At 42.8% G+C, this 26774-nt stretch overlaps 1 protein-coding gene across 1 annotated transcript in view; it reads right to left on the reverse strand.

The window, feature by feature from the left end:
* The window catches only part of epb41a (erythrocyte membrane protein band 4.1a), a gene marked incomplete at its 5' end in the record, with an annotated part of 46644 nt that overhangs the window by 15063 nt on the left and 4807 nt on the right, over nt 1–26774 (reverse strand). The window contains 12 exons of the mRNA XM_083982535.1: nt 11231–11401; nt 14657–14719; nt 16014–16061; nt 17145–17219; nt 17373–17620; nt 19840–20015; nt 22217–22314; nt 22408–22560; nt 23578–23665; nt 23908–24126; nt 25761–25836; nt 25935–25977. Coding sequence (XP_083838661.1) covers nt 11231–11401; nt 14657–14719; nt 16014–16061; nt 17145–17219; nt 17373–17620; nt 19840–20015; nt 22217–22314; nt 22408–22560; nt 23578–23665; nt 23908–24126; nt 25761–25836; nt 25935–25977 — 1458 coding nt within the window. The remainder of the gene's footprint in view (nt 1–11230; nt 11402–14656; nt 14720–16013; nt 16062–17144; nt 17220–17372; nt 17621–19839; nt 20016–22216; nt 22315–22407; nt 22561–23577; nt 23666–23907; nt 24127–25760; nt 25837–25934; nt 25978–26774) is intronic.

Below are 26774 nucleotides of genomic sequence, written 5' to 3' on the forward strand. Positions count from 1 at the left end.
GGGAGATTTCTCAGGTTATGTTGGACCGTATTTAGATTATTAAGGTCTGAATATGATGCAATTTTTGCTTTTTTAAAAATCTATGGAGAGGAAAAGACGTTGGCCTTCTCAGCAGATGCATATGTTATTGATATAAACCCTTTTAAATCACTTAATCACTTCTTAATTTTAAAAGATTTCTGTTACCTCCCTTTTTCCTTTCTATTGTATCGTCGAATGAGCGGGCGTGGCTGTCTCACAGATTCAAAGAGAGTGTGAGAGGGTGGCAGTACAGCAACATCCTTACAAACATCAAAGAAGAGGAGGAGGACAAACCAGCAGAGCTGAGCTCCACACTGACTTCCTCTGTCTGATAAAAGATAGATACAGATAGATAGATCGATAAGCTAAGTCACGAGTGACAGAAATTCTTCTTTGACAGGCTTGTATAAAAACACTAAAAACAAAAACGTTAAAAAACAACATTTAAGTGCAATCATGCTAAAAAAAGGAGGAGGGGGCTGTTAAAAGCAGCAAAGGGTTCATTTTTGATTGTTCAGGGTGGTTACTGCAGAGGGATGAAGGATTTTTTATAGATGTTTTTCCGCTGTGCAGTGAACCTGCTAATTCACTGCACAGTGGCAGAAGTGAACAATGCAAGAGTGTTGCTGTTTAATGTCTACTGCGAACAGACTTCACCATCAGGATGAGTCACAAAGAAAATCACAGAGAAAAGTTGCATATCATAGCTGCAGTACAGTACACATACAAAGAACAACTCCAACGGATGCAGCTTACAGACAGGAGATGATGTCATGTAAACACCACGCCTTAACAAGTGCAACAGCTACAGTTTAAGGCATTGGAGGGTACAGTACATGAGCACAGCAGGACAACACTGAGCCCAACACTTCTGAACATGTCACATGCTTAGATCATTTTACTTTATCTGCAGTGGAAGCTGGAACTTGTTGTTCAAGGACGACCACACATCTCCAGATATTTATTTCAATAAGTTAACATACAGAGCGAAAACAACAACAGATAACATAAGACTACAGTTTAACTTAAATTATTCTTTATAGGTTCAGGAAATTCTCTTGTTAGGCTCAAATTACCCTTTGAAAAAGTCACTCAACTCTCCAAATTACAAACGTTTGTGTGTAGTTGATTATTTTATCAGCTGTAATATGATTAAATATTGAGAAAGCTCAGTGAACTGCAGCCACTAAACTGAGTGTTGCTCTGGTCCACTATCCTCCACCTCCGGACAACTACAAAAAATATCAACTCTGCATTGATCTACAGTTTTGGTCGTGGTTGTATTGTCATCCTAACATCATGGCTGTGTCCACGTGGTTGGTCCAATCAATCGATTACAGCTTGCGTTTGTCGATGAAGTTACTGGAAAAAGTATAAAAATTTTGCTGCAATGCATTCCTGAGTTGATTCCCCTCCCTCCTCTCCACTGACGGGCTCTTGAATTACACTTGACCTGATTGTCTGCTTGTTACTTGGTCCAAGATTAACATGGGGCTAATGACTGTCACTAACAGCAGCACTCGGCTGAGCTTCACACGCACTCTTAACGTTGTCTGTGAGCGTCGGCTCAACTGTTCTGCTTCTACAAAGCTGAGTGTGGTCTCGGTATATTTTGAAATTCATCATGCAACTTACTACATTCCTGTAGTGTAGAAACAAAAGGAGCTAACAACAAATGGGAGTATAGTGTGTATATGTATACTATATATATAATGCAAGTGCTATATTACAGTTGCCATATATCCTTCTGTCAATTAAAAGCCGGGTCTCCATTACTGGCTTGGACACCACAAACAGATAAAGGCCAACACAGGGCCAGATGTGTAAATGATGCACATGTGGATGCCATTTCCTGCACATACGTTTGTATCTATAAACACAGACTGTGTCTCCTCATTCATCCCTTTCGACCATGCATAGAAAGCATTTTCCAAACTGATCAACTTCAGAGTGAGGTGAAAATACATTATAATCCGATAGATGTAGTTTAAAGTAGCATAAAAAAACCCAACTCCACTGAGCTTTGTCCATTGTCATCATTATAAGTTATTCTGTTTTAGAGCCTGTCTGAGCCTCATGAACACGTCTCTAGTCCCAGTAACTGAAGTTCAGAGTAAAATTGGACTTCACATTCACTGTGATTGTACTAAATTAAACCAACGCAGTTTCCCAACCTGAAAATCATTCACAATATAAGCCCTGTTAAAGTGTCCCTGCTACTAAAACAGCAGATAGCTGCTTATTTTAAAATGGTGTTTGTGTCATATAGCTGTAACTTTAAAAGGGCAAATACTAAAACATGACCAGTTATTGTTAGAAATAAAGGCCTGTTACCTTCGGCAGTCGAGGTAAATAAAGGCCCCGGCCATAATAAGAGGAAATATAGTATAACTTCACTTGTTGTATCACATTTCATTCATGAGGACACAGAAAAAGGTTTGTCTTGAAAAAAGAAATGACACTGCACTGATTCTTTAAGCGAGAGGATGTAACTCTTTTGCTGCTTTTGACTGACAGGTGGTGGATTATGGTGGCTGATATTAGCTGACACCGATTTCTGCTACTGGGGAATTTTCCGGTTTTTGCGACACAATGTTCTTTGACCTTTTGCTCAGACTCTCCCCTCAAGCTCACAGCTTAGCAACTATAGCCAGGGATGGGAGGTTGGTCAACCTTTGGACGTCTCAACATGATGAAGCAGGGCGTGTGAGGACCAATCGGAAATACAGAAGCACAAGTGTAAGGAGTGGTTTTAACAGTTTGTCTGCTGTCAATTCCACGCCCATTTTGTCAACTACATTATTTTAGGACTGTAAGACCCAGAGGAAAATCCATGCCTCTGTTCTCTCTCCTGCTGGTTATTGGATTTAGGAGGTTTACACTCTTGTAACCCAGCAAAGGTATTTATGTATTTATGTAGGTGTTATGTTTGCCAAACTCCGAGGTTAGTCCTTCCTCCCTATGCCTTAAGAGGGATCCATTTCATGCGAAGAAGTGAATCAGTGGCTTTTAATAGTAGATCTCCTCACTGCTGATGGAGAGGTCTGCTGATGGCTTGGCTCTGGCTCCGAGGACATTCGCTCTTTGTTTAAAGTTTATTAAAACACTGTGAAAGCCACAGGCGGAACAATCATAATCATTACTCTCTCCACAACAACAGGCTGCTGAGCTTTTAACCTTACGCGCAGTATTTTGTGTCTTATCACGGCAGCTGCAACCAGGAACAGATCACTGAACTGAAGAAAACAAATGGTGAATCTGAGCTGAAATAATTAAAGAAATAACAAAAACAATTGTAAGAGTGAGAATGGTGTGAATAAGTATGCATTCACTTCCCGTTGTGCTTACTGAAGTGCATTTTAATTATGATGCAACCACTTAACTGAGGGTAAAAAGTGGGATCTGCAGTGTCATCCTAACCTTCATAGCTGCATTGTTGCCAACCAACAGAGTGGGTTTAAGCCTATTTAAATAACTACATACGTATACCAACAAGGGGTTTAGGACTACAACTCCTGTTACAATCTACTAAGCTGCTCTGGTTTCCTGCATGGGAACAGCAGGGAACAGGAGGAGCACCTCCAATACACTGAGCCTCGCCACTATTACAGCAACTCAACAACTTTCATTACCTAAAGGAGCCAGATAAAGAACTAAAAACAACACATACCCAGCAGAGAGAGCTGGAGAGAGGGAAGTAATCAGCAATGAGGCTTTATACTGACGATTACGACCAACTCTATCAAAGAAACATAGAATAATAGAGATGACAACCTGTTTCTAGCAAAAATCTGTTAAACTTTATAAAGACTAAACTACTGAGCTGTGTAAGATGGTTTGTCTTTTCTAACTTTCTGCACATCTGAGTGGTCATGTTACAGTGAATCCAGCTGAAATCACAACTCACAATCACTGACCATAGATGTTCCAAATAGGTTCATAGACGTGTCATATACCGCCATATGCAAGCAGCGGCTCGGTGCTCTCGGCTTTTCATCTCTTGTTATGTGTATGCATAATGACAATAAAGAATTCTTGACTTGATCTTGAACTTACAGTTCGGATCTGGTCTCGTTAGCGTGTTGTATGTAGATATATGATCATGGGCCTCAATGCATTATTGGTCAAAAGCAGGAAATGTATTTGAATCACTTGCTGTATAGTTAGTTATATGTAGCTAATATGATATAATCTGCCAGTAACTGTTGGTTTAATGGTTTTGATGGTTTAGGTTAAAGAAGAATTAGCATTACCTCCAGCTGAGATGATACACTGCTGCCATTTCCATCACTGTAGAGAGGTTGACAGCCAATAGTAAATAAGCAGGGGAGGAGCTCAGCAAAGGGAGAGAGACTTGCTAATCGTGGCCGCGGTTCAGCAAAAGTTACACAGGCTCGCTTTAAAGAGTAACATTTCTTTTTTAGGTTCGGCCGTGTTTGGCTGAAATGAGATGCATGGACGAAAGTAAGAGGAGTAACTGCAGGCATCGAACATGTAGAAATTAACAATGCTGGACTGAAGCAAGTCTCTGGATGGCAGGGTCGCGCCCGTGGAGGATTAAATGTTCAGGTAACCCTCCTGCACGTTTATTTGTCTTTTTTTTTTAAATGAAGGCCAGCCACAGCATGGTGAGCGCCATCACCAGCAGCCCCGACAGGAAGAACGACATCCGGGAGGCCGTGACCTTGGCTGGGTTTAGCTCGCACGGGTTAACCAGGCTCCTCTCCTCCTCTTGCACATTGATAGCCACCCTCAGAGTGTGACCGTGAGCTTGTTCCTCCTCCTCCTCATCCTCCTCATCCTCTTCCTCCTCGTCAACATCCTCATCAACCCATTCAACCTCACTGTCCTCCTCCTCCTCATCTTCTTCTTCTAGCAAACAGTCATGTCTGTGCCGCGGCGGCGCCCCCCCCGGCACCGGGGACACACTACATGCTCTTACCTTGTATCCGAACAGAGACTGCCTCCCTCGCTGTGCTCAGCAGCAGCAGCAGACCAAGAGAGACAGATAACAATGAACAGAGAAGTGGAATATGGTCAACTGACAGGAGAAGCAGGACGAAGGGGGGGAGAGAGGGATGAGGAAATGGAGGAAGGTGATTCTGGAGGGAAGATACAAAGAAGGGAAACTCTGGAGGGTAGGGTATCTCTCTAACAACCCCAACCCCAACTTTTAATAAAGCTGTTTGTGGTATTGCCTGACTGAAGTGTACTGTTACAGCTCACACAGTTATTGCAGTTGTTTGCATTGTGGAGCCACATGTAAACATCACGGCGATCGATCGGCTAAGCGCACACACCAGTGATCACGGGGTGAGGATGCTGGACTCCTATGTGTTCCCTTTGTCCTCATAGTTACGGTATCACTACAACAATTAAAGATAAACTATTCAGAAGTGACATATGGCTTTTAAGAGCTCCGTAAGTCACACAGGGCTCATGCTTTTGTAATTGTTCATTATAAAGTTGTGCTTCTTTAAGTATATCCACCAAGGCGTGAGGACAAAGTAAGCAGTTGTTAACATCTAAACTATTTAAGAAATTATGTTTTGGCTGAGTCTGGACTGGTCAGCTGTAACATAATCAAATGGAAGCTAGAATTAGGGGTTAATGCATATTAAACCATGAGTAGGTAAAAGTCTGGTGGGTCAAAATTGAGAAGACAATACAAGTCTGACCAACCCACTGGTTAATTGAGCTTGTCTGGTCATCTGAACGCTTCGTCTTTGTTGATTTTTCCCTAATTCCAAAGTCTTGCTTATTAACGTATCCAATGCAAGGTTGATGGCACCACATTAAAATATGAGTAGCCTTGTAATTAGGTTAATAAACCTATTTTTTTAAAAGAACAATTGTGTATTGGCCAGCTAAGTAGCCAGCATTGGTTGTTATACAGGATATGAGCAGTGGTTTAGTATTGGGCAGATGAGATAGTTAGCTGGAAACACGTATGCTACATCCACATTGATATGTCTTAGTTTGCTTGCTGGTTTTCCAGCCCCTGAAATAATGATGGTTGCATGCTTTACTTCCTGATTGGTTTCTCATCAGTTACAATATCTTTCCCTGATATGGTTTGCAAAGCCGCCCGATCTAACTCATGCACCACCCCATCATCAGTCCAAGCAAAGTAATCTCTGATCTTCAGAGTAGATAATCTACTTCCTGTCTGAAACAGTACAGAAATGTGTCTTGTTGTATTAAGTGAAAGTGTGGACAGATTATATCTAATATGTGGAGCTAAAACACCTGGATGCAAACAAATCAATGTGGACGTCACCTTGGGAACAAAATTTGACAGAAGCTGCAAGGTGCTGCACTGTACAGGCAGGTTAAAGCAAAAGATGCAACAAACTGCTGAATGGAGACTGACTGTGTTCGATCACAGCAATCACTCTGTGGGTCGACCAGCTGTACAGGTACAATGATGCAATTAACCATGTGCTTAGAGATGATCCTTCCCCAAAGAGCGATTGTCCAGTCAAAGTGCAGACAAAGCAGCTGCGGTTTGGATTTTGCAACACGATTGAGGTGGGCGGCATGGGACAAGAGGGGAACGTGTAACAATCTGCCCTTAGAGAAGCCAGTTACATCAGGATACACTGATTATTAGTTTACCACCTACGGTATTAATGAAGCATTTCTTCCACAGCAATGAGTTTGCATATCATTAATTAATTAAGGTGATGTTAGAAAGGTGGAGGGAGCCTGTCCTGGTTGCTACTGTACGATATCAGAATTTAAAGTAAGTGAAAAGTCAAGGATATTGATTGTTTATATGTTGGTGAATGGAGTTCCTTCTCCTCCATGACCTCGGCCTAGATTCCCAACTGGTAAATGATATTGACTGGGACATATAGTAGTCAGCAGGACATCGTATATGCAGCCATCAAATACACATTTGAGACCCTTGATTTTCATTTGACATTCTTCCATCCAGCCAAGAAAAGATTTGAAAAGATTCTCCTGCAGATGGAGGTTTTTACTCACAAGAGTTAATCAGTGAGCTGGAGCTGATCAAATCTGGCAGCCACAGTTCAGCTGGAAACATCTACGGGTCGCACATGAAAGATGAAACGCCTACTTCGGTCTACTTACATGTCAAATCTAGAGACAATTTTCTACAGGAACTACCACAGATTTTGAAGCCAACTAATCTACTTCTGTTGTGATTATCTATGTAGCAATCCAGGGCGCTACGCTCAGAGGACCAAAGGCCAAACCATGATGAGATGGTCTGGTCTTGTCTTGCTTTACACCACTAGCCTTACCATTTCTGCAGCTCCTATTGAAATCCTGACAACACTTAATTTATTTTGTACAAAACCTTAAGGTTGTAAAAGGCCCCTTGGTTTTAACAGATATACTGTTAACTGCTGAACGGAGCTGAATAGTGACGCTATTGAATTAATTTGATCGTGATTCGTCTCCACTGTAGTAAGAAACAACGGCTCAGCCAAAAGAGGAAGACGACAGTCGGCTGATTTATCCCTGACAGTCACAGGATATTAAATGTTCATTTAAACATCTTTAAACGAGCGTGAGCTGAGTTACTGCGACAGAAAAACAGCCACTGAAAGATCCTGCGGTTTGTAAAAAAGGACGGTAAGGGACTGAGAGACGGTCCGACCATGGCTGCACACTTGACGGAGCAGCAGGGAGGGAAGGAAAGGAAGAGAGGAAGAGGGGAAGGGAGGGAGGAGGGGAAGAGGAGAGTCTAGGATCTGTTTTGGCAGAGCAAAGGTGTCTAAATGCCAACAGGGAAGTGGGAAACATCAGAAAACTAGCTGGTATGGGCAAATCCATAATGTGGTCTGCATTTCTCTAAAATGCACCATCAGTCCGTCAATAATCTCGGCATCTGAGACGACAGGAACTCTGCAGGAGCTCGCCTCGCCACGAAACACTTGAAGGTATTTCTGCACTGTGCTCAGTGGGGCTGATGAGGATGTAGGGTTGTGCACAGGGCCAGGTCTGTGTCTAGCCTGCAGGAATCTAACAGCTCAGGGATGGTGATGCAATGGAGACTATTTCTATTTTTTCATCTCATGTGTCATCATAATTCCAAGCATTCAGCAACAATATGAAATTATCGAGATTCTGCCTCGAGGTTTCAGCAGAAAAAAGAAAAAAAAAAGTGCCATTATGCCTGGATTCTTCTGGAGTATTAAAAAAAAGGAAATATCATCATCATTATTGTGCAGGATCCTACGGCTGTGATAGAAACTGTGTCTTCAAGTTGTGAGTGGGGGTCAGCCGAAAGTCAGGGGGAGACACGGGCAGGTTAGAGGACTGAGAGTCTCTCTGGCCTTTAATGTCATTGTCTGAACGCACGAGAAAGGATGGGCGAGGCTGTGGGGGAGAAGATGGAGCCGATGGGGGTTTCACCGGGGTTCGAACAGGCCCAGACTTTGAAGAGGAAGTGAAAGGAGGAGGAGGAAGAGGAGGAAGAGGAGGAGGAGGAGGAGGACAGATGTGGCAGAGGTACAAGACAGAGACACAGAAAAACAAATAAAGGTTTCCAAGGTAAGGGACAGATATGGGGGAAGAGGATTGGAGGGTGAGACAGATTGGGGGAGGGGGAGTCAGTCCTCTGGCGACTTTATTATTGTTCTTTAACTTATTTTCTTGTGCTCTTTTTGCTCGTCAGTCTCGCACCGATCACATCAGGCACAAGAGGTTCATGCAAAATATACATCATCGGGATTAAACCCCGGCCATGCGACTGGTTGGCACATCAAGCAAAGGATTGCAAAAGCTTGCGGTAGCCATTCACAGAGCAAATGCAGTGATGGGGGAGGGGGGAGGGAGTGGGGGGAAGAGGGGGCTTGGGTTAAAGGAGGTGGGATCCAGGACAAGTATGCTTCAAACTAAAGTGGTTGACACAAGCCCCCTCCCCTTCTACATATCCAACTCCCTTCATGGGGGCCAGCGTTTCTTTAAAAGCACCTGAACTTTTCCCAAGACCGACTTCACATAGAGACCGGACAGGTGTGTGCATGGTACGTCCCCCATTTGTACACCTCATCAAGTCCCTCTCCCTCTGCGATGGCCAGCTCTACATTTTCAATACTGTGTCTCAACTCAGATACTTCCACATACACCTGGATGGTGCCTTTCCTACCCTATGCGGTCGCCATTTTGACTACGACGAGGTGTTGGTATTCTCAAATTTGTGAAAATGGCGACCGAGAAAGGAGGCGGACACATGTAGCACACATGGGAAAAGTAAAAAATGTTGAGTTTTTAAGTCAAGTTGAGCAAAGCAGCTGGAAGACAGGCGATAACCGCGGTCACATGCTGCTGTCATCATTTGCGGTGAGTGCACAACAGCAGTACTACACATTAGTGTGCTGACCGAAGTATCCGGGTTGAGACACAGTGTTGCCGTTTAGAACAACTACAACCTCCTCTGTCCTCAGACGTCCTCAGGGCAACACTTGTGGTTGGTTTGAAGCATACTGAACCCTTTATGCTGCAGCTGAGCACAGTCTGTTGTTGCTTGGTTAACACAGTGGGGCCACGCCACGGCCGCAGCCTCCAGAGCCATTCTCTATTGCTGTTCATGAGGACAACACCGGGCAGTGTTGACCTCCTGGAGCCACGGCCAGAAAGCATTAGATCAGAGCACCTTTACCTCAGGCACGCCACCAACTATTCTGTGCGCAGGTACAACTGCAGACATCCTCCCCTGCACACACACATACAGTACACACACACACACACACATACCATCTCCACGTTGGCAAATATGGAAAAAAAAAACTGAAGTGTCTAGTCCCTCTGACTGCAGTTATTGTCATGCTAAAGCAGTGAAATGATATGGAGAGAGCCAACAGCGCCACCTGATGGAGGAGTAGTGAACATCTCTAGATGAACCTGTCCAAACATTACATGCAGATTCGTACACATTGATAAAAAATAGCAGGAATATGCACCTGAAGACGATATTGAATTTGTCTGAATACACTAGTACAATACCAACAATGCCTAGATTGAATACTTTTAATATTGTATCTTTTCCTAAACATCTTTAGACACACACACATCTGGTTAGATGTCATCATGTCAACATCTGTACAGGTGAAGCCCTTATTCACTGTGGACATTTCTGATCATAGTAGGAAAAGATCCATTGATACTTAATAACATTAACATCTCTGTTGTGTTCAGGTGTCCAGTAAAGCTGATGCAGCTAAATGGAACTCAGCCAACATGCATTTTATTATTAACACCTGCAGGTCAAACTGTCTGCCATGAAAAAAGATATTTCGGGGAATTAGAATAAAACTGTCTTGATTTAATTTGTTGGCCCTCTGAGGGATCTACACAAATTATACAGTGGTTAAAGGGATAGTTGAACATTTTGGCAAGTTTGTCTATTCCCATAATCCCTATAGTCATAGCAGTAGGTTCATGACCTTTAATTATCAGTGTATGTTCTTTTGAGATCCGCGGGGCAGAGAGAGAGAACACAATGAACGGTAGGTGAACGGTACAGGTCCCCTGTCCTTCATCAAATACACAATCCACGCTATGAAATAATAATACAACTTTATGAGACAGAGTTGTTTTCGAGGCAAATGCAGCTGGAACTACTCCAGACAAGTAGCAAGTACTGTAGTTGTGAGTATTTGCTTCATTTGTCGTAATGTTACATCATTTTACATTATTTTAGATTATTTCATAGCGTGGTGAATGTGCAGATCACAACTTGTCCACAAGAGTGTTTTGGAGTTGTTGGTTTGTGTATTTGTGTATTTGATGAGTTTGATGAGGGGCAGGAGACCTGTACCGTTCACCTCCATTGTGTTTGCTGAGCAGCTCACGTCTCTGCCCGGCTGATCTCAAAACAACATGCACCAATAATTAAAGGCAATGGGGCAATAGGAGAATTTGCCAAAATATTGAACCAAAATATTAAGTGTTTCATATCTAGTTGAAGATAGCACACAACATGTTGGAGTTTAAAGAAACAGTCTGACACTTTAGAAGTTTTTGACATGTGTGTCCACCACATGCATAGCCTAGCCTAGCCTAGCTTAGCATACACTGTATCTCAAAAGGGAACCTGCGGGAGCTGCTAGCATATTACATCACATGAAGAAACACACCACTTGACCGAAAGAGTGTATGAGGATGACTAACCACTGTGGACGGATTATATCTAGGGCAATAATGAGTGTAGTGTACTCTCTGCTGGACTCACCGCTGGTTGCAGCTGCCCGTTGATGCTCGCTGTGCGGAACGGCGAGTTGGTGGAAAGACGCTTGTCCCACTCGCTGGGCCGAGGCTCCGGGACCGACTCCATGAAGCTCCTCTTCAGCTCACTGATGCTAGTGTGGTGACGCATGATCTCAGTCTGGGTCTTATCCACATCCTTCAACCAAGAGTGTAAAAGTTAGACCAGGTAGAGAAAGAGGAGGGATAAAGTGACAAGATAAGAGACAAAATAGGATGATTGAATAAGATGTGAAGGAAAGGAGGATTGAAAAGAACATGCCACCATGAAGAAAGTTAATATTTATATGATGAAAGAAGATAAATAGCCAGAAAAGGAAAAAGGAAAAGAAGCAGTTTTTTAATCTGTTGACAAATTATTGTTTTTTTTATGCAGTGTGGCCTTGTGTACTTCATGTACAGTCCCAATGACACACTGAGGTCATGGGAGAAGATGTTTTTCAGACTCCAGACTGTCGTGGGAGGAGTCAGCATCTGCCTGCTGTCATCCCTGATCCATATTTGAGCCACTGAGATTTGGAGTTTACAGCCTTCTCTAAATCTCCCTCATGCGGGTCGTGATATCAGAAATGAAGAAGCTGGCGGAGGCGCTGAGGATTACTCCTGATTATTTCGTGCTAATAAGGCCCACAGATTATGGTTTTCATCAGTGCCTTTGAGACGAGATGTCAAAACTCTGAAAAAACCTGCATGTGGAGATGGAGCGTGCACGTCCGATCTCGGTTCAAATGAGGTGACAATGAGTCTGCACCCTGAATAAGAAGATAGGTTCAGAAAATTAAGAAAGAAAGTGGAAGAAATGAAGTGTCCTCAGGCTGTTTGTGTGAAATCATTTTTTCCCCCCTTGTGTTACTGAGAAAAGTTGAATATACATCTCAGGGGTTGGCAGGAGAGTTTGGCCTCAGGTCAACTTTTTTGTTCTTTAATCCATTAGATGGTGGGTCAGAGCGTAATTAAAGGCTAGTTCAAGTAGCTGATTGATAAAAATGCAGCTGGAATTCACATCACGTCACGTATGTGGGTTTGTGATCTGGGAAAAAAAAAGATTGTGACAATCTTTTGAGGAGTTGGATGTGACATGTCACATAATTTGCAGACTGAGGTTGTGGCCTTTTTAAGAGCTGTAGAGACTGGATTTTAGTGGGGAAAGTTCATCGCTACGAGTTGCATCAAATTGTTATGCATGTCGCCCCTTCTCTTCTGAAAGTATAACCTTAATGCACAGGATGTCATCAGGGCAGTAATCAGAGCAACACAGTCACACACAGACAGTAAACACAGCACGAGCACCGCACGGTTCAGGTACATGTGGTGAATGAATCAAATGAGAAGAGAGTGGAGGACCGACCGACGATATGAACAGCAGCAGAGTTAGTGACATAACTTGGACATACATGACTGGGAAAGAACAAAGAACTCCTTTTTTAAAAACGTTTTAATCTTCTCACTCAATGGAGCCATTTTGACTTTTTTTCCTCAGGTAAAATGAATAACATCAATGATGGCTGCGTTTTATTTCCAGGCTTTACTCATTAGCTGTGTCCCAAAATCAGTGGCCATGTCCTTAGGAGGCTGCTTTTGCATTTATGACTGGACGACAGGACAAAACAACTACTCAGTGGCTGGTTTACAGCTCTTCCTTTGACATAATCCTTGTCCAGATTATTTTGGTTTTGGGTTTCCACTCGCATTTACTCATTTAGGAGCTGGAGTTTAAAGTGGTTTGATTGGTAAAGCTACTTTACAATACAGTCGATATCCTGACAACTCTACATGCAATGGTCAGTGAACTCATCATGAGGCCATGAACAGCTGTACAGACGACTGTATCTGTCTGGGGAAACAACCCCTGATGACGTTGTGAGGAATTTCTTAATATAAAGGCATTTCCCAGGCACTAGCTGGACTGTGACCTTTTGAAATTTGCTTTGCACATCTCTGTGTTAGACTTTTGTGTGTGTGTGTGTGTGTGTGTGTGTGTGTGTGTGTGTGTGTGTGTGTGTGTGTGTGTGTGTGTGTGTGTGTGTGTGTGTGTGTGTGTGTGTGTGTGTGTGTGTGTGTGTGCGTGCGTGCGTGCACAGCAGATAGCAGTGGAGCAGGTGGAGATCCATTCAAATGAAGCAGCATAAAGCCAGCTGACTGCGTCTTAGACTTTTTTATTTTACCGCATGAAGCAAACGAGCAGTAATGATGAAGTACTGCTTCAAATGTAAAGAAACCACTTGAATTAACCGGTTATTAGAGGTGTTTAAATCAACATAAAAAAACCTTCATGTTAATTGTCTTTAAAGCGGGAACGCTGGTAAATCACTCACTTAATTGTATCCCTGCAGCTGAGAGAAGCAGCAGGACGTGATGTTAAATCTTGGGAGAGGAACCACAGAGCAGTGCTGCTATTATTCAGCTGACCACAGGGTTTTTTTTACCTTTAAGGCATGTGTGAATGAACCAGGTGTACAACACACACAGACACACACAAAACTACACACCAGCCACTCCGTATTCTGTTTTTTGGGAGTGAGCTGTGAAATTATTATTTATGAAGTGGGCTACAGCAGAAATAAAACGGTCTCAGAGCAATGAGAGCAAGCCCGTGTTTTTATGCTGTAGCTCTGAAACTCATTATTTCTAATGGCGTGCACTGAACCACAGCAGTTCGGTACAATAATCCATTTGGTGAGCTCATGCGAGTAAAACTTCTGACACCTGTGCAGCCAGTAGACACGAGGCATCCAGCCAGATGTGGAGAGTAAACAGGAAGTAAGCCTGAAACCGGTTGCTGTGGAGATTGACCTCCTCGTCCAGGCTGCTCTCTGTACCTGAGGTTCATCCACAGCCTCTTTTTTTTGCTTCTCCCTTCTCTCATGGCAACACCTATGTTTGCTCTGCCTCCCCCTACAACCTGGGCTTAAAATACACTTGTCTCTTTACTGTTATGCTTCACCGTATCTTTACATTATTAAAAATAGGCTCATACTGTAAACATATCTTTGACTTTAACTGCAAGTGCCATTGAGGTAATATCTCTCAATCTCACTTGTTTATTAGTTGTATGTTTTTACATAGCACCAGAGACCAATCAGCAGAATCACTCTAAACATTAACCTGAAACAAGATCTTTCCCAATCATATATATTTCACACAGTGAAACTATAGAAATGACTGAGACGATGTCAGAGTGAAGTGAAGCTACTTGCATGAGAATCAGAGAGGAAAATAGTGCATGCCAAGCCTTTGGGGTTAAGCTGAAAACAAGGCAAGAAATGAAGAGAAAGAAAGAGAGGAGTAAAAAGAAGCAAAGCAAAAAGAGAAAAATCAACAACAAAGTCCATGCAAGAAGAAAAACATGAAGACAAACGGCCAGAACAGACATCTGAAGACTGAAGATACGAACCTCCAGCATTAAATTGCTATGTCTGATATAAATAGTTTCGCCCTCAAGTTTCTTAGCTCTTTTCTGTGGGAGATTAGGAGAAAGGGAAGAGCTGGTTGGAAATAATGCAGGACTGATTCAGACATTTTAATATTTGATTTGCAGCGAGCAGCTTTGACAACGACAAGAAACACAGAAAAATAAAAACACTATGGGGTTGCAGCTCTCAGGATGCCCAGCTCAGCGGGGGACTGAATTCAGAATTCAGTAACACACACACACACACACACTCGCTCAAACACACACACAGGAAACACACACGCACAACTGTGTGTATGAGAAGCCAGGCAGATACACAGTGGCTGCCGGTTGTGGAGGTTACATGCTGTGCATGCAGAGGCTGCTGCAGTGCAGTGTGCAGGAGGAGGAGCGTCGGTGTGCGTCTGCTGGAGGAGTCGCTTCAGGAATTTGCACATTTGAAAAACACATTAACTTCCAGCTGTTTTCTTTCTCTGTGAAAATTACCAGATGTCAATCAGACTTGATCATGACTGACTGAAAGATTATAGATACATACCGCATGAGTTCACTTAGAAATGTGCGGCCCACTCTTAGTTTGGACCCTGACTCTCTGTCTGGCAACATAATAAATCTACTGCAGGTGTGTGGACAAAGTAAAGTGAAACGTAGGGTTGGTTGATAATCAGCATGTAATATCACAACCATCTATTCTATCATTATATTTTAGGTATAAATAATTTCCTGACCTTTAGTGTTTAGTGTTTTGCACATCAAAGAGGTGGAAACATTCAAATGACGCAGTGCAAAGCCAGTTCTCGGTGGAAACGGCGTCTCATCTCGATTCACTATCCTAAAATCTACGGTCATCAGACTCCTCTCACCTGTTCACTCTGACAGACAATAAAGATCAACATCATCATATTTTGCAAACAAGGCAAACTCCTGGAGGGACTGGCTGTAATGGGCTTTTTCCTGAACAGACATGAACAGATGTGAGTATGAGTATCCTCTCTCAGTACGTTAATTTGTGAACCAGTATAACTCGATGTTTGCTTCTTGAGAAGGAGAAATCTGTTTTCTTTTTATATAATGCAACATATTTTTTTGTCAAACAGTTGCAGGGGATCACAAGCGACCAGACAAATCGATAAGATTTCTCCTTGGTCCAGAGAGCAAAGTAAAGTGGTGGCGCGTGAACGAGCCTTCACAGAAAGACAAACAGAAACCACAGGACAGTCCATCCATCAGAGAGCTCAGTGTCTGTGCAGTGATAGAAACAGAAACGCAAATTAAAAGTCTTAAGATGTGTAACTGATGCATGGATGAGGGTTGTGTGCCGGCTCAGGAACATGCTAACCTTCCTCACTCGCCCAACCTCTGCCTTTGTTTTGTCCTGAGGAGAGTGCTGCTCCCCATCAAAGGAAAGACAGAGTTACCAGTATGATAATAATAATAACACGTAGTAGTAATAATGATAATAATGATAAATTAACAATTTATAGCAATAAACCTGTATAATATATGGATCCAAAAGTCTGAGACTCCTTGTGAAGATGCTCCTATTTAGCATTTGTTCTGAATGCAACACAATTGTTTTGATTATTGGTGCTTGTCTCCTCTCTACTTAAATGAAAGTTTGTATTCTTGCTGCAGGGACGAAACCTGACGCATGATCTGAGAACAGGTCCGGGAACGTTAGGACTCCTTGGACTTCTCTGGTGTTCAACAAGTTCCTCCGGAGCTCTTCCAGAGGTTTGGGGTCTGGTTTTGGGTCCTGATCCGGCTGTAGTATGAAACCTCCTCCTCACCAAACATGCAAACAGTGGGGACTGTGGTGGGTGGTCAGATCATTCGGATCGTCCGACCGACGGTGGGGGGGAGTTGATCGGACCATAATGAGTTTTGCTTTTACCGCGCACTGCTGTCATGCATGCGCGCTTCTGTGTGTGTGTGTGTGTGTGAACGCCAATAACGGAGAGAGAGCGCTATGCGGAGATCAATGAACAGAACGATATTGCGTTGGTTGAGCCAAAAGCCGAAAAATCTATTTGTGGCTGACGTAATTCATTTGTGGCGGGCCGTCACGAATAAATGAACGTATGGGAAACACTGTGATTGCCATAATTTTCAAGAGAGAGGTAATTTCACAATTTTCCAGCATAACATTTGCCTCCATTACGCGCCGCCCATGACCAGATGTAAATATCTATATATTTTGGACCCGTCTAAATGTATAAAACAGTTATTTCTATACTATAGCCTACATTGTGTTTCAGTAAAATGAATACTTTTATTCTGCACCCCTCTAGACGTTCTGTGGATGTATTATTTTTGAAAAATGAATTGTTTTGATGAAAAAGTTGTAGCTACTTTTAAAGCTCAGACTTTTGGACCCTTCATACAAATGTGTGTATAATAGTGTCACTGTTTATCTGGTGGAGCAGGTCCCAGCGCTGCTTCGGTCTGATCATGCATCAAGCAAACAAACCTGACTCTTTTTCTCTCTTTCCCCGTTGGCGGTGGTCACAGAGGGGGAGTGCCTCCGCTCTCTCCTGGCCACTGTCTGGTAGCACAGACAAAGCTCACACATCAGGATCAGTACCACACAACAGTCCTGTTTCCACATGGAGCGACAACTAACTAACCCTGGAAACCTTTTGGTAAAACTATGCTCAGCGCCGTTAAACACATTAAACACACAGTGAGGTGTCGCTACCTTGATTTCTGGGGTGGACTCCGGCCTGGGGCTGTGGCTCTTGCCGTGCTCGGCATGGCGACTCTCCTTCTTTAACTCTGCCCTCCTGTCTGCCGAGCGGCGCCCTTTAGGTGTGAAGCCGTCGTGGTGGTCGAGGCGAGGCAGGATGTGCAGCAGCGGCGACGGGGATGCCTCGCCGGGAGACACCGGTGACATAACGGGGGCGCTGACCGGACGAGTGGATTTGTTGTCGGGGGTGGAAGCCATTGCTGTGGTGGATAGAGAGTGGAGATAATGATAAAAAACTAATGTATTCATATATTATTATGTAAATCAGATGCCTTGTAGCCTTGGATTTAATACAACAATGGCTGTTGCTGTGAATGCAATCGAATCATCTCAATAGTTCAGATGCTGTAAATCCATTGCCATGTTTGACTGGAATAAGAAAACCCCGCTTCACATAACATCGCTCAGAGGAAACACAGAAGTTTTACAGTTTTGTTTTGTCTGCTTTTCTGGGGATAGAAAAAAAAGAAGAAAAAAAAGTTCTCTTGTGCTTAAAACTGCAACGACACGCAGCTTTAGTTTTGTTTTTGTAGTCCGGAGCGCATCTATGAGATGCACCGCCAGCAACAAAACAGGTAGAAGGCATGATTTTGAACGCAGCATTTTCCTCAAACACTGTGGTTAAGATACTGTGAACTAGAAAATGAATGCGGGTACATGAACAGGGCAGGAAAAGCAGGTTATTAAATATTAACAGCGGGAGCGCTCTATGCGGTGTGGCTGCATGGTCTGTGTTCTCACCACAACATAAAAAAGTACAGATGTTGTACACACTTAGTTACATAATGCTTGTATTGCAGAGAGAACAAAGGCAAAGTCTGTATATGTATGATATTGCACTGAAAAAGCTCCTGTGATCCTTTCCTATTGATCTGTGATGGGGTGAGGTGTGATGCCACATTTCCTCACACAGTGGAGACGAGAGGCAGTCACAACAACAACACTAATCCTAAGCTTTGAAGGAGCCCAGTGGTGCAGGGGCAACAACCAATTTCTCTTTTCCTGCCGTAAGAAAACAGAGTGGAGGAGAAGACGATGGACTGAGGTAACGATTTCCCAATTCTCTACAATGAGCCACTGGGACTTCATTAAGAAAACCAACGCATGGACAAACATCAACTGGACAATTAACTACTCTATACAAAAAAAAAGGTAACAAAACCTCTTCTACAGTACTGTGTGTGTGTGTGTGTGTGTGCACAGACATTGTGGAGGGAGCTAAACTTCCGTCTGAACAACAACACGTCTCACTGAGCCCGTTGCTGACAGGAGGCTCTGGAGTGTGTCTGAGACCAGGACGCAGAGGGCTGCTGCAGCCACGCCGCTGTGAAGCCGGGGTTGGAAGGAAATCAGGAAATCTCATGTTCACAGAGTCCTGTCCACCTGCGATCACGTCAAAGTGAGAAATGTTCCTCAACTTCAAAAACTCTGCCCCAAGTCCATCCATTCAATAGCAACACTGCTTATCTGTGAGGGTGGGGCCTACTGTACTGTATGTATCATAGCTAATATAGTCTATACTCATACTGATGTGACATTTAAAGCAAATTCAAGTCTCCACTGAGGCAGAAGAGCACGAGTTCAGCCTCCAGAATAAAAAAAAAACAACAGTCGCCAGATGTTGTCTGTCTGTGGCATAAAAAGACATAAAAACCTGACGACAGCGGCCTCTGCAGCCATCTGCCCTGATGTCTGCACCAAGTTTAAATCCTTGAAGGATGCTTTGAGTTTAGACTGCAACAGGTCATTTGAGATAAAAAAAAAAAAATCACAGCAGTGTCAGCCTCATCTCTTCTTTCCATTCTTTAAACCTGCATAATTTCTTTCAATAATAAACTTCTGTGTCAATAACCCTGGGAAATCTGTACGGGTAAATTTGTCATTTTTAGTGCTAGAAGTTGTCATTGTGTTTTTATATATAGTGTTTTCTGTTTGTTGTGTGTTTATTGGATTGTGTGTATCATTGCATTTGTGTCATTTCCCTGTTGTATTAGACAATAAGAAAGTTTTAACACATCATCTGAATCCAAGTTTTACATTACACTGGTGGTTACACTTACAATACCTCATTCAGTGATTAGTATAGCCTACATGACATGTGAGTGTGGTGTTAAGAAAAGCTTGAAAGAGTTGGCACTGATCTAGAAATGAAAACGTTACTGGTTTCACACTCGCTTCACAGAGTCATTGTAGAAATGCCAGACATTTAGCATTAATGTTTACATATTAATTATGACTACAACCACGATCAACTTCTGTGGTTGTTTTAAAGGTGCCACTTTATACAGTGTAAAGTTGTTAAATGACCTTATTCATCTGATTTAAGTGTTTTCATACCACAAATATAACCGGTAATATGAGACATGAGGACACTCAGCTCCCGATTGAGCCCAACAAATACACACAGACAGACACACACCTCCATCCAGGCTGCGGGAGTTCCTCTTGCTGGATGAGCGCTGGAACAGAGGAGCCGGTCTGTCGATCAGAGAGCTCGCCTGTCTGGTCTGAGCCTGAGTTCGACCGCTGTAGCGAAACTTGGAGCCCAACGCGAGGAACTTCCTGGGAGTGGTGGCCATCTCGGTGGAGGTGAGCCTGTACACAGAGAACACCGGTCGTCATCCTCTGATCTGGGCCACACAGGAAGTTACGTCCAACAGTAGGTGGGTTTACATGGACAGCTTTAAACGGTTTCAAATACTTGAATAATGATTGAAAATACTTAAAGCAGAAGTGAGTGATATATTTGTGTTAATATAAGTCTTAAATAGTTATATCTTCCGACAGCAATCACTTACATAGAGTGTTTGGACTGAATCACGGGTCTCTCAGTCCCTCTGCTCTGCTCTGAGCCGAAGAGAAAACATTTATCGTATCCTACAGTTTTTATCCAATGAGGAGAGAGAACGGCATGCAGGGCTGTGTGTGCAGCCAAGGAACGCCGTGAATGTGGTGACGTAGCGACGAGGACTGTTATGGTGCGTTCAAGGAAACTCATATTTTTCCGACCGTGAAGTCGTACCAGTTCGATCTGGTACGACTTCACCGGTCGGAAGTTACGAGTGGCCGTTATAGTGACTTTCACCGGTAAAACAGGTCGGAAAAACACGAGTGGGTTGCCTGGAACGCTACAAAGTCGTAAGTTGTGACTTGAAGCTGTAATTTACGATTTCAAAAGCCTGCCTGGAACGCAGCATTAGCGAAAACGACCGGATCACTCACTTCTGCTTTAATATAAACACCTCAAACCGTCTCAATTACACCAAACCGATTGAAATTAGAATCAGTTTGAAGGGGTTACAGAAGTTTAAACCTTCTCTAAAGTGTTCTGTCATAATACCATGAAACAAGTTGATTTCTGGCTGCGTTCGTTCTGTGCATGCTCAGGACCAGTGATGGCAAGTAACAAAGTACAAATACTTCGTTACTGTACTTAAGTAGAATTGTCAGGTACTTTGTACTTTTAGAAGTATTTATTTTTCTGACAACTTTTTACTTTTACTCAGTAAATTTTTAACGCAAATATCAGTAATAAATGCTCGTTACTTTTTTTTTTTATATATATCAGGGTTTCCGTGGCAAAATAAAATTACGGCAAAATAAAATTAAAGCTGAGTACTAGTGGAAAAGCCAAAAAAAACAAAACAAAACAAATTCTCTAGACACTAGAGACGTGTCGAGCCGAGCCGCGCTAGTTGAAAAGGGCCATAAATAATAACCCCCCTAAAGTGTCTCAATCCACAAGATTATTAATTGGTATACGAGCATGATTTGTGACACCACAGTTTAGAAGCCAATCCTGGTCCAAAATTTAATGTTCATAAGTGTGATGTGTAAACCTTAAGTGTACAATACAAATGCCTACGATTGACCATAGTAAAGTACATTAGGAAACATCTTGTGTCGGAGCGTTTTTTTTCGGAGCGATACGAGCAACAGGGACAAAAATAAAAGGTCCGGTGTGAACGCACCTTAACTTAGGCTATGTGAACAATGTTTGTTTAAACAATAACATTGATGAAATGGATTTGTGTGGTTATTTGCTTTGCAGTGAATCGTGCAATGGAAATAGATACTTTTTACTTTTACTTGAGTAGATATTTGGATCAGTACTTTCACTTTTACTTAAGTCGTTTTTTTACACAGGTACTTTTACTTCTACTCAAGTAAAGAATCAGGGTACTTTTGCCATCTCTGCTCAGGACTTGACGTACTCATGCACGCACGCACGCACGCACGCACGCACGCACGCACGCACGCACGCACGCACGCTTCAGCATGCATGAGCCGTACCTGGCTGCCACTCAAGCGAAAATGTCAAGCAAGAAATCCACCGCCCCCAGATGGACTTCAAGAGAAACCTATTTACTACTGGACAAACTAAAAGATCAAAATATTATTACGCCGGCCACATATTGCATAAGCACTCCTGACTCCAAAAGGCTCTCTCTCCTTCTCCTAATGCTGGTTTCTAAAAGTCGGCATATTATGTCACGCTGCTGTTTAATAAAGAGAAATATTATAACAGCAAAGACTGCGCTCAACAAACCATGTATTTCCATGTTTCTGTTGTGTTTTTGGCACAGCTGTAGCACTTCCGTAATCAATATGTTTGCAATCATAGTATTAGTAACGCAATCACTCACAGCTGCGCGCACGTTCGAAACATTTGTTTTTCAACCAGTTGTAACTCATGTATACGCTCAAGCTGAAATCTCCAAACAGATTGATTTAAACCAAACCTATTTGAAACCTTTTAAAACTGTCCATGTAAGCCTGAATGACACAACACCCACCTGAAGAAGGTGTGATGCTCCACACACACTTTCCATAGCTTCTTGGCCGCCTTGTAATTGGGGAGTTTGAAGCCAATCGCGCTCTCATACTGTTCCACCTGTTGGAAATCAAATGTTTGACGAATGAGTAACTGGTAAAGAGAGTAGATTACTGGTGGATGAATGTGTGCCGATGTGAAAACACTGTGTACCTCAGACGGCCTGATCTTAATGAAGAAGCTGCTGCGTTTATATGAGACCTTCAGGACTTTGGGCCACGGGAAACGATTGATCCTCAGTTTGTCTTTGTAAACCATCAGACCACTGGAGCAAACGCCCAGCATGATGTCCACACCGTCCAGATCCTGACAGACAGAGAGAGAAACAAAGGAGCTGCAGATTTCAGACAGTGAAGATTTTTTTGTTTTGTTTTAAACAAACTGCACTGGGTATTTTTTATAGTGAAAGTAGAGACAGACAGGAAAGACAGGGAGTGAGACAGAGGACACAGGCTGGAGCTAAACTAGAGCTGGTAGACTATAGCAAAAATCTTAATCATCATATACTGTAGTAGTTCTAGTACAGTACTTGTAGTTCTGTTACAAGTAGATCTGAGATATGTGTCTGGGCCCAAGACCGTATAGTGTTTTAAAGACCATTGAAAAGATTTTAGATATACAGTATTTTGGATATATTTTATGCTCTAAAAAAAGAGATAAAAAAGATTTTATTTGACAGTAAAGAGAGGCTGAGGGAATGACATGCAGTAAAGCTCATCTCAGTCAGGATTCATACTGTCGATCATGGATTCAGACCATGCCAACATGGGATGCGACCGAACACCCCAGGATTTTAAAATATATTCAAAATCTTTGGAGAGAAACTGTTGAAACTGATCTTAAGTGGACTTAAGAGTAGAGGTGTTGGTTTGTTCCACCACCAACCAAGTCAGTGCTCAATCACAAGTTAACACAATGAATTGTTTTTCTTGACTGGATTATCTTTGGAAACTTTTGTCTCTATGATATGATCTAGTAAACACCACATCTCTGAAAGTTCACTTCTTTATAGTGCTACAAGCAGTAGGGTTGTTCTCCACTGTATTTGCATCTGCAGCAGCTGTTTGGATGGAGTTCCCTCCTTGTAGTTCCCACCCCATCTCCACCAGAGGGCAGTGCAGTCCACTAAAACTTCCTGCTTCTATATTTGGTTTAAATCCCTGCTCTGATGCAAACGCACATTGACCTGATTTCTGCTGTAGGACCTGACGATCCACTAAGTCTTCCTGCTTCCTGCATGTGCGCTTTTCACGGATGAAAACACGGCATTTCCACTTGTTTTTTTCCCCCCAGCATTTAACAACAGAGAGGAGTTGATCTCACCTTGGCCTGGTGGAGGTCCACTCCGTACATTGACAGCTTCTTGGCGTTCTCCAGGAAGCTCAGGTCCGCCTGGGCCGGAGTCATCGCCCTGCCACACCACAACACCACAGCAGAAAGCAGTTTTTAGGGAGAGTTTCATCTCTGCTTCACGGATTACTTATGCCTTGTATAGTTCTTCTAAAGATCCAAAATGTATAAAGGTAGATGGCCATGTGGCAATTCATTATTTTTTACATTACTACCAAGAAAGTTTCAAAGCCTAAGCCCTTGTGTACTCATGTAAAATTACTGCTGTTGGTGAAACTTTGAATCTGAAACCTGTACGTTTACCTGTACGTGTGATGCAGCTCCATCATTTTGTCCTCCAGCTCCTTGGTCTGACCCTGGACCATTTTCATCTCCTTAGCGTATTCACTGCCGTGCACCTCGGGGTCGTACTCGCCCAGCTCTGACTGCAGGGCGTAGGAGCCCAGCAGGGCCAAGGTGACGAAAGAGCAGGGAAGGCGGCCCTGCAGGATGTCTTTCCGCAGCTGAAGACACAGGTAGTACCTTCAATGCACAAACAGGAAATCACATGTGAGTGGAAAATCCATTTTCTGTATTGCATAAGAGAAAGACTGACGTGTGCTTCGAAGTTTCTTCAACGGTCTGGGAAACCAAAGGAAAGATGCACAACTGCAGGTGAACAAGGAGTAGAGCAACATCAATCACAAACCAAGCATCACTTAACACTGGGCACTGTTTAAAGGCCGGACACAAGGGAACGAGCAGCAGAGCTGGCACAGAGGGAGGAGAGAACAGAGACTAAATACACAGGGGAGGGGAAGACAATGAGCCATGAAAACAATCAGGGCAGGGCAGACAACCACATTAGCAGGACACACACACACACACACACACACACACACACACACACACACACACACACACACACACACACACACACACACACACACACACATAGTGGTGGATCTGAAACTGTGACTAAAATTAAATATAACAGTGCAACAATGAGAACATAGGAGGGGGGCATGACTGAGCATGAGTTAAGATTTCTTTGTCAAACTACTGATCAGTGTTCAGGACTGAGCTCTCGTCTGCACAGGCCTCAGTGATGCTTGATTTCATTATGGTTAACTCATACTTTAAAGGGATAGTTCAACATTTTGGCAAATTGGCCCATTGCCATAATCCCTATAGTCTTAGCAGTAGGTTCGTTACCTTTAATTGTCAGTGCAAGCTATTTTTAGAACGGCGGAGCAGAGCCGCAAGCTGCTCAGAGCTACGCTACGCTACAGAGGCTAATGGGATTTCTTGGTTTCCCTCATCAAACTCATCAAATACACAATCCAACAACTCCAAAACACTCTCGTGGACAAATTGTGACCTGCACATTCACCACGCTATGAGATAATAACAGAACGTTACGAGACAGAGTTGTTTTCGAGGTAAATGCAGAGACTGCTTGCTGAAAAACTGCCCCCGACGGGAACGTGCATCAGCGGTTTTTCATGAATTTACCTTGAAAACAACTCGTAACTCTCTGTTATTATCTCATAGCGTGGTGAATGTGCAGGTCACAACTTGTCCACGAGATAATTTTGGAGGTCTTGTTGGTCTCAACTACACACCTGAATGTTTCATGTATCTTGGAGGTTGGGATCACGTTGTAGGAAGTATTCAGACCACCACTATAGGACCACATTTTACCACAGAGACTTAAAATATCAGCCCTGATGTCAAGGCTGGTGATGATGAATGAACACTGTACTTTTAAATAGAGGAGCTAAAGAATGTTTAGCAAGCAAACATTTATTGTGTTAAACTTGATGTGAGTTTATTTCTCTGACAATACTACTGAACTAGTTTGTTGGTGAAATAACTGAACTGTTGCATTTCTTCATATTGATGTCTTGGGCTTTGTTTGTGTTGTTCTCAGTGTTTTGAAGTTACGTGTGATTGATTGTTCTCAAGCATAAACTGCAGTACAGAAAATCTTAAAAACAAATGAGACATTAACTGAAAACATTCAAGTGCTGAGGAACATCTGGTATTTTAATCCTTAATGATTAATTGAAATTAATACTGGGATTTCTCCTCATACAGCTTTTCCACATTGAGCTTTTGATAAATTAATGTTTGCAGGCTGTAGTTGATAAAAAACAGTGTAACTCATGAGGTACCTTGTTATGTCTTCAGACAGCTGGGCCGGGTCCGGTGGATAGAATTTCACATTGAAGGTGAAACTGTAGTTCCCACCTACAGGAAGAAAAAAAAGAGCAGGTGTCGGCGTAATGAAAGAGTTGTAAAGATGTCAACATGCAAACACTTTTTTTTTTTGGTGTAGTTGAACTCACCATGTACCTGCCGGCGAATCTCCTTGGTCAGGTCCATCCAAGTCTGATTGAGAGACACGACAGATGAAGCAAGAGGTTTGACATCATCATCATCATCACACGCTGTCAGTCCTTCAGCACTGAGGTTCATCTTACCATCAGATAGACCCGCCATATCTGTTCTCATTGAATACTGTATATCATTGCTGAACTGCAACAACAACTTATAACTTATCCAGTGCATGTACAGCCTTAGATATTATTGTAGTTACCAGTTGTACTCAGTCGGTCTGCCCCTACAGTACCTGCCAAAAGCATGGTCATTACACATGCTCATGTTTTTTGATGAACTCAACAAATCCATTTGTAGCTAATCAGTCTTCTTGTATCGATCACTGTGCGTCACCACCAGAAAACATACCCGATTTTACCCGATTTTATTTATTTGAGCTGCTGCGTCATTTATGTAGTTAATTTTGACCAAATAATGCACCTCTTTTTTATGTGATAAAGAATAACTATCAATCGAGCTGAATTGCATTTTGCAAACTGATATGTTTTGACTACGACACACAGAGTGAGTCTTAAAACGTTCACTCACATTGGTCTCATTTGCCTCTTTAGCAGTCTACAGTAGTGCGACAGTGATGATGGGGAGGAGGGTAGATGGGTATGAGGAGGTTCTTGGGAACAAGAACAGCTCAGGGCAGCTCACTTAGTAAAACAGAGGGAAACGTGTTCATTTGTAACCTTTTAGTTTCAGCTCTTCAGAAATGTGAACACGCACAACACTGCTGCCTGTGCTCTGCCTGTCCAAACGATCCATTCAGCTGTGGACGCAATCGGCGGCTGATTGATTTG

This window comes from Trachurus trachurus (assembly GCF_905171665.1).
Source record: "Trachurus trachurus genome assembly, chromosome: 11".
Classification (NCBI taxonomy): Eukaryota; Metazoa; Chordata; class Actinopteri; order Carangiformes; family Carangidae; genus Trachurus; species Trachurus trachurus.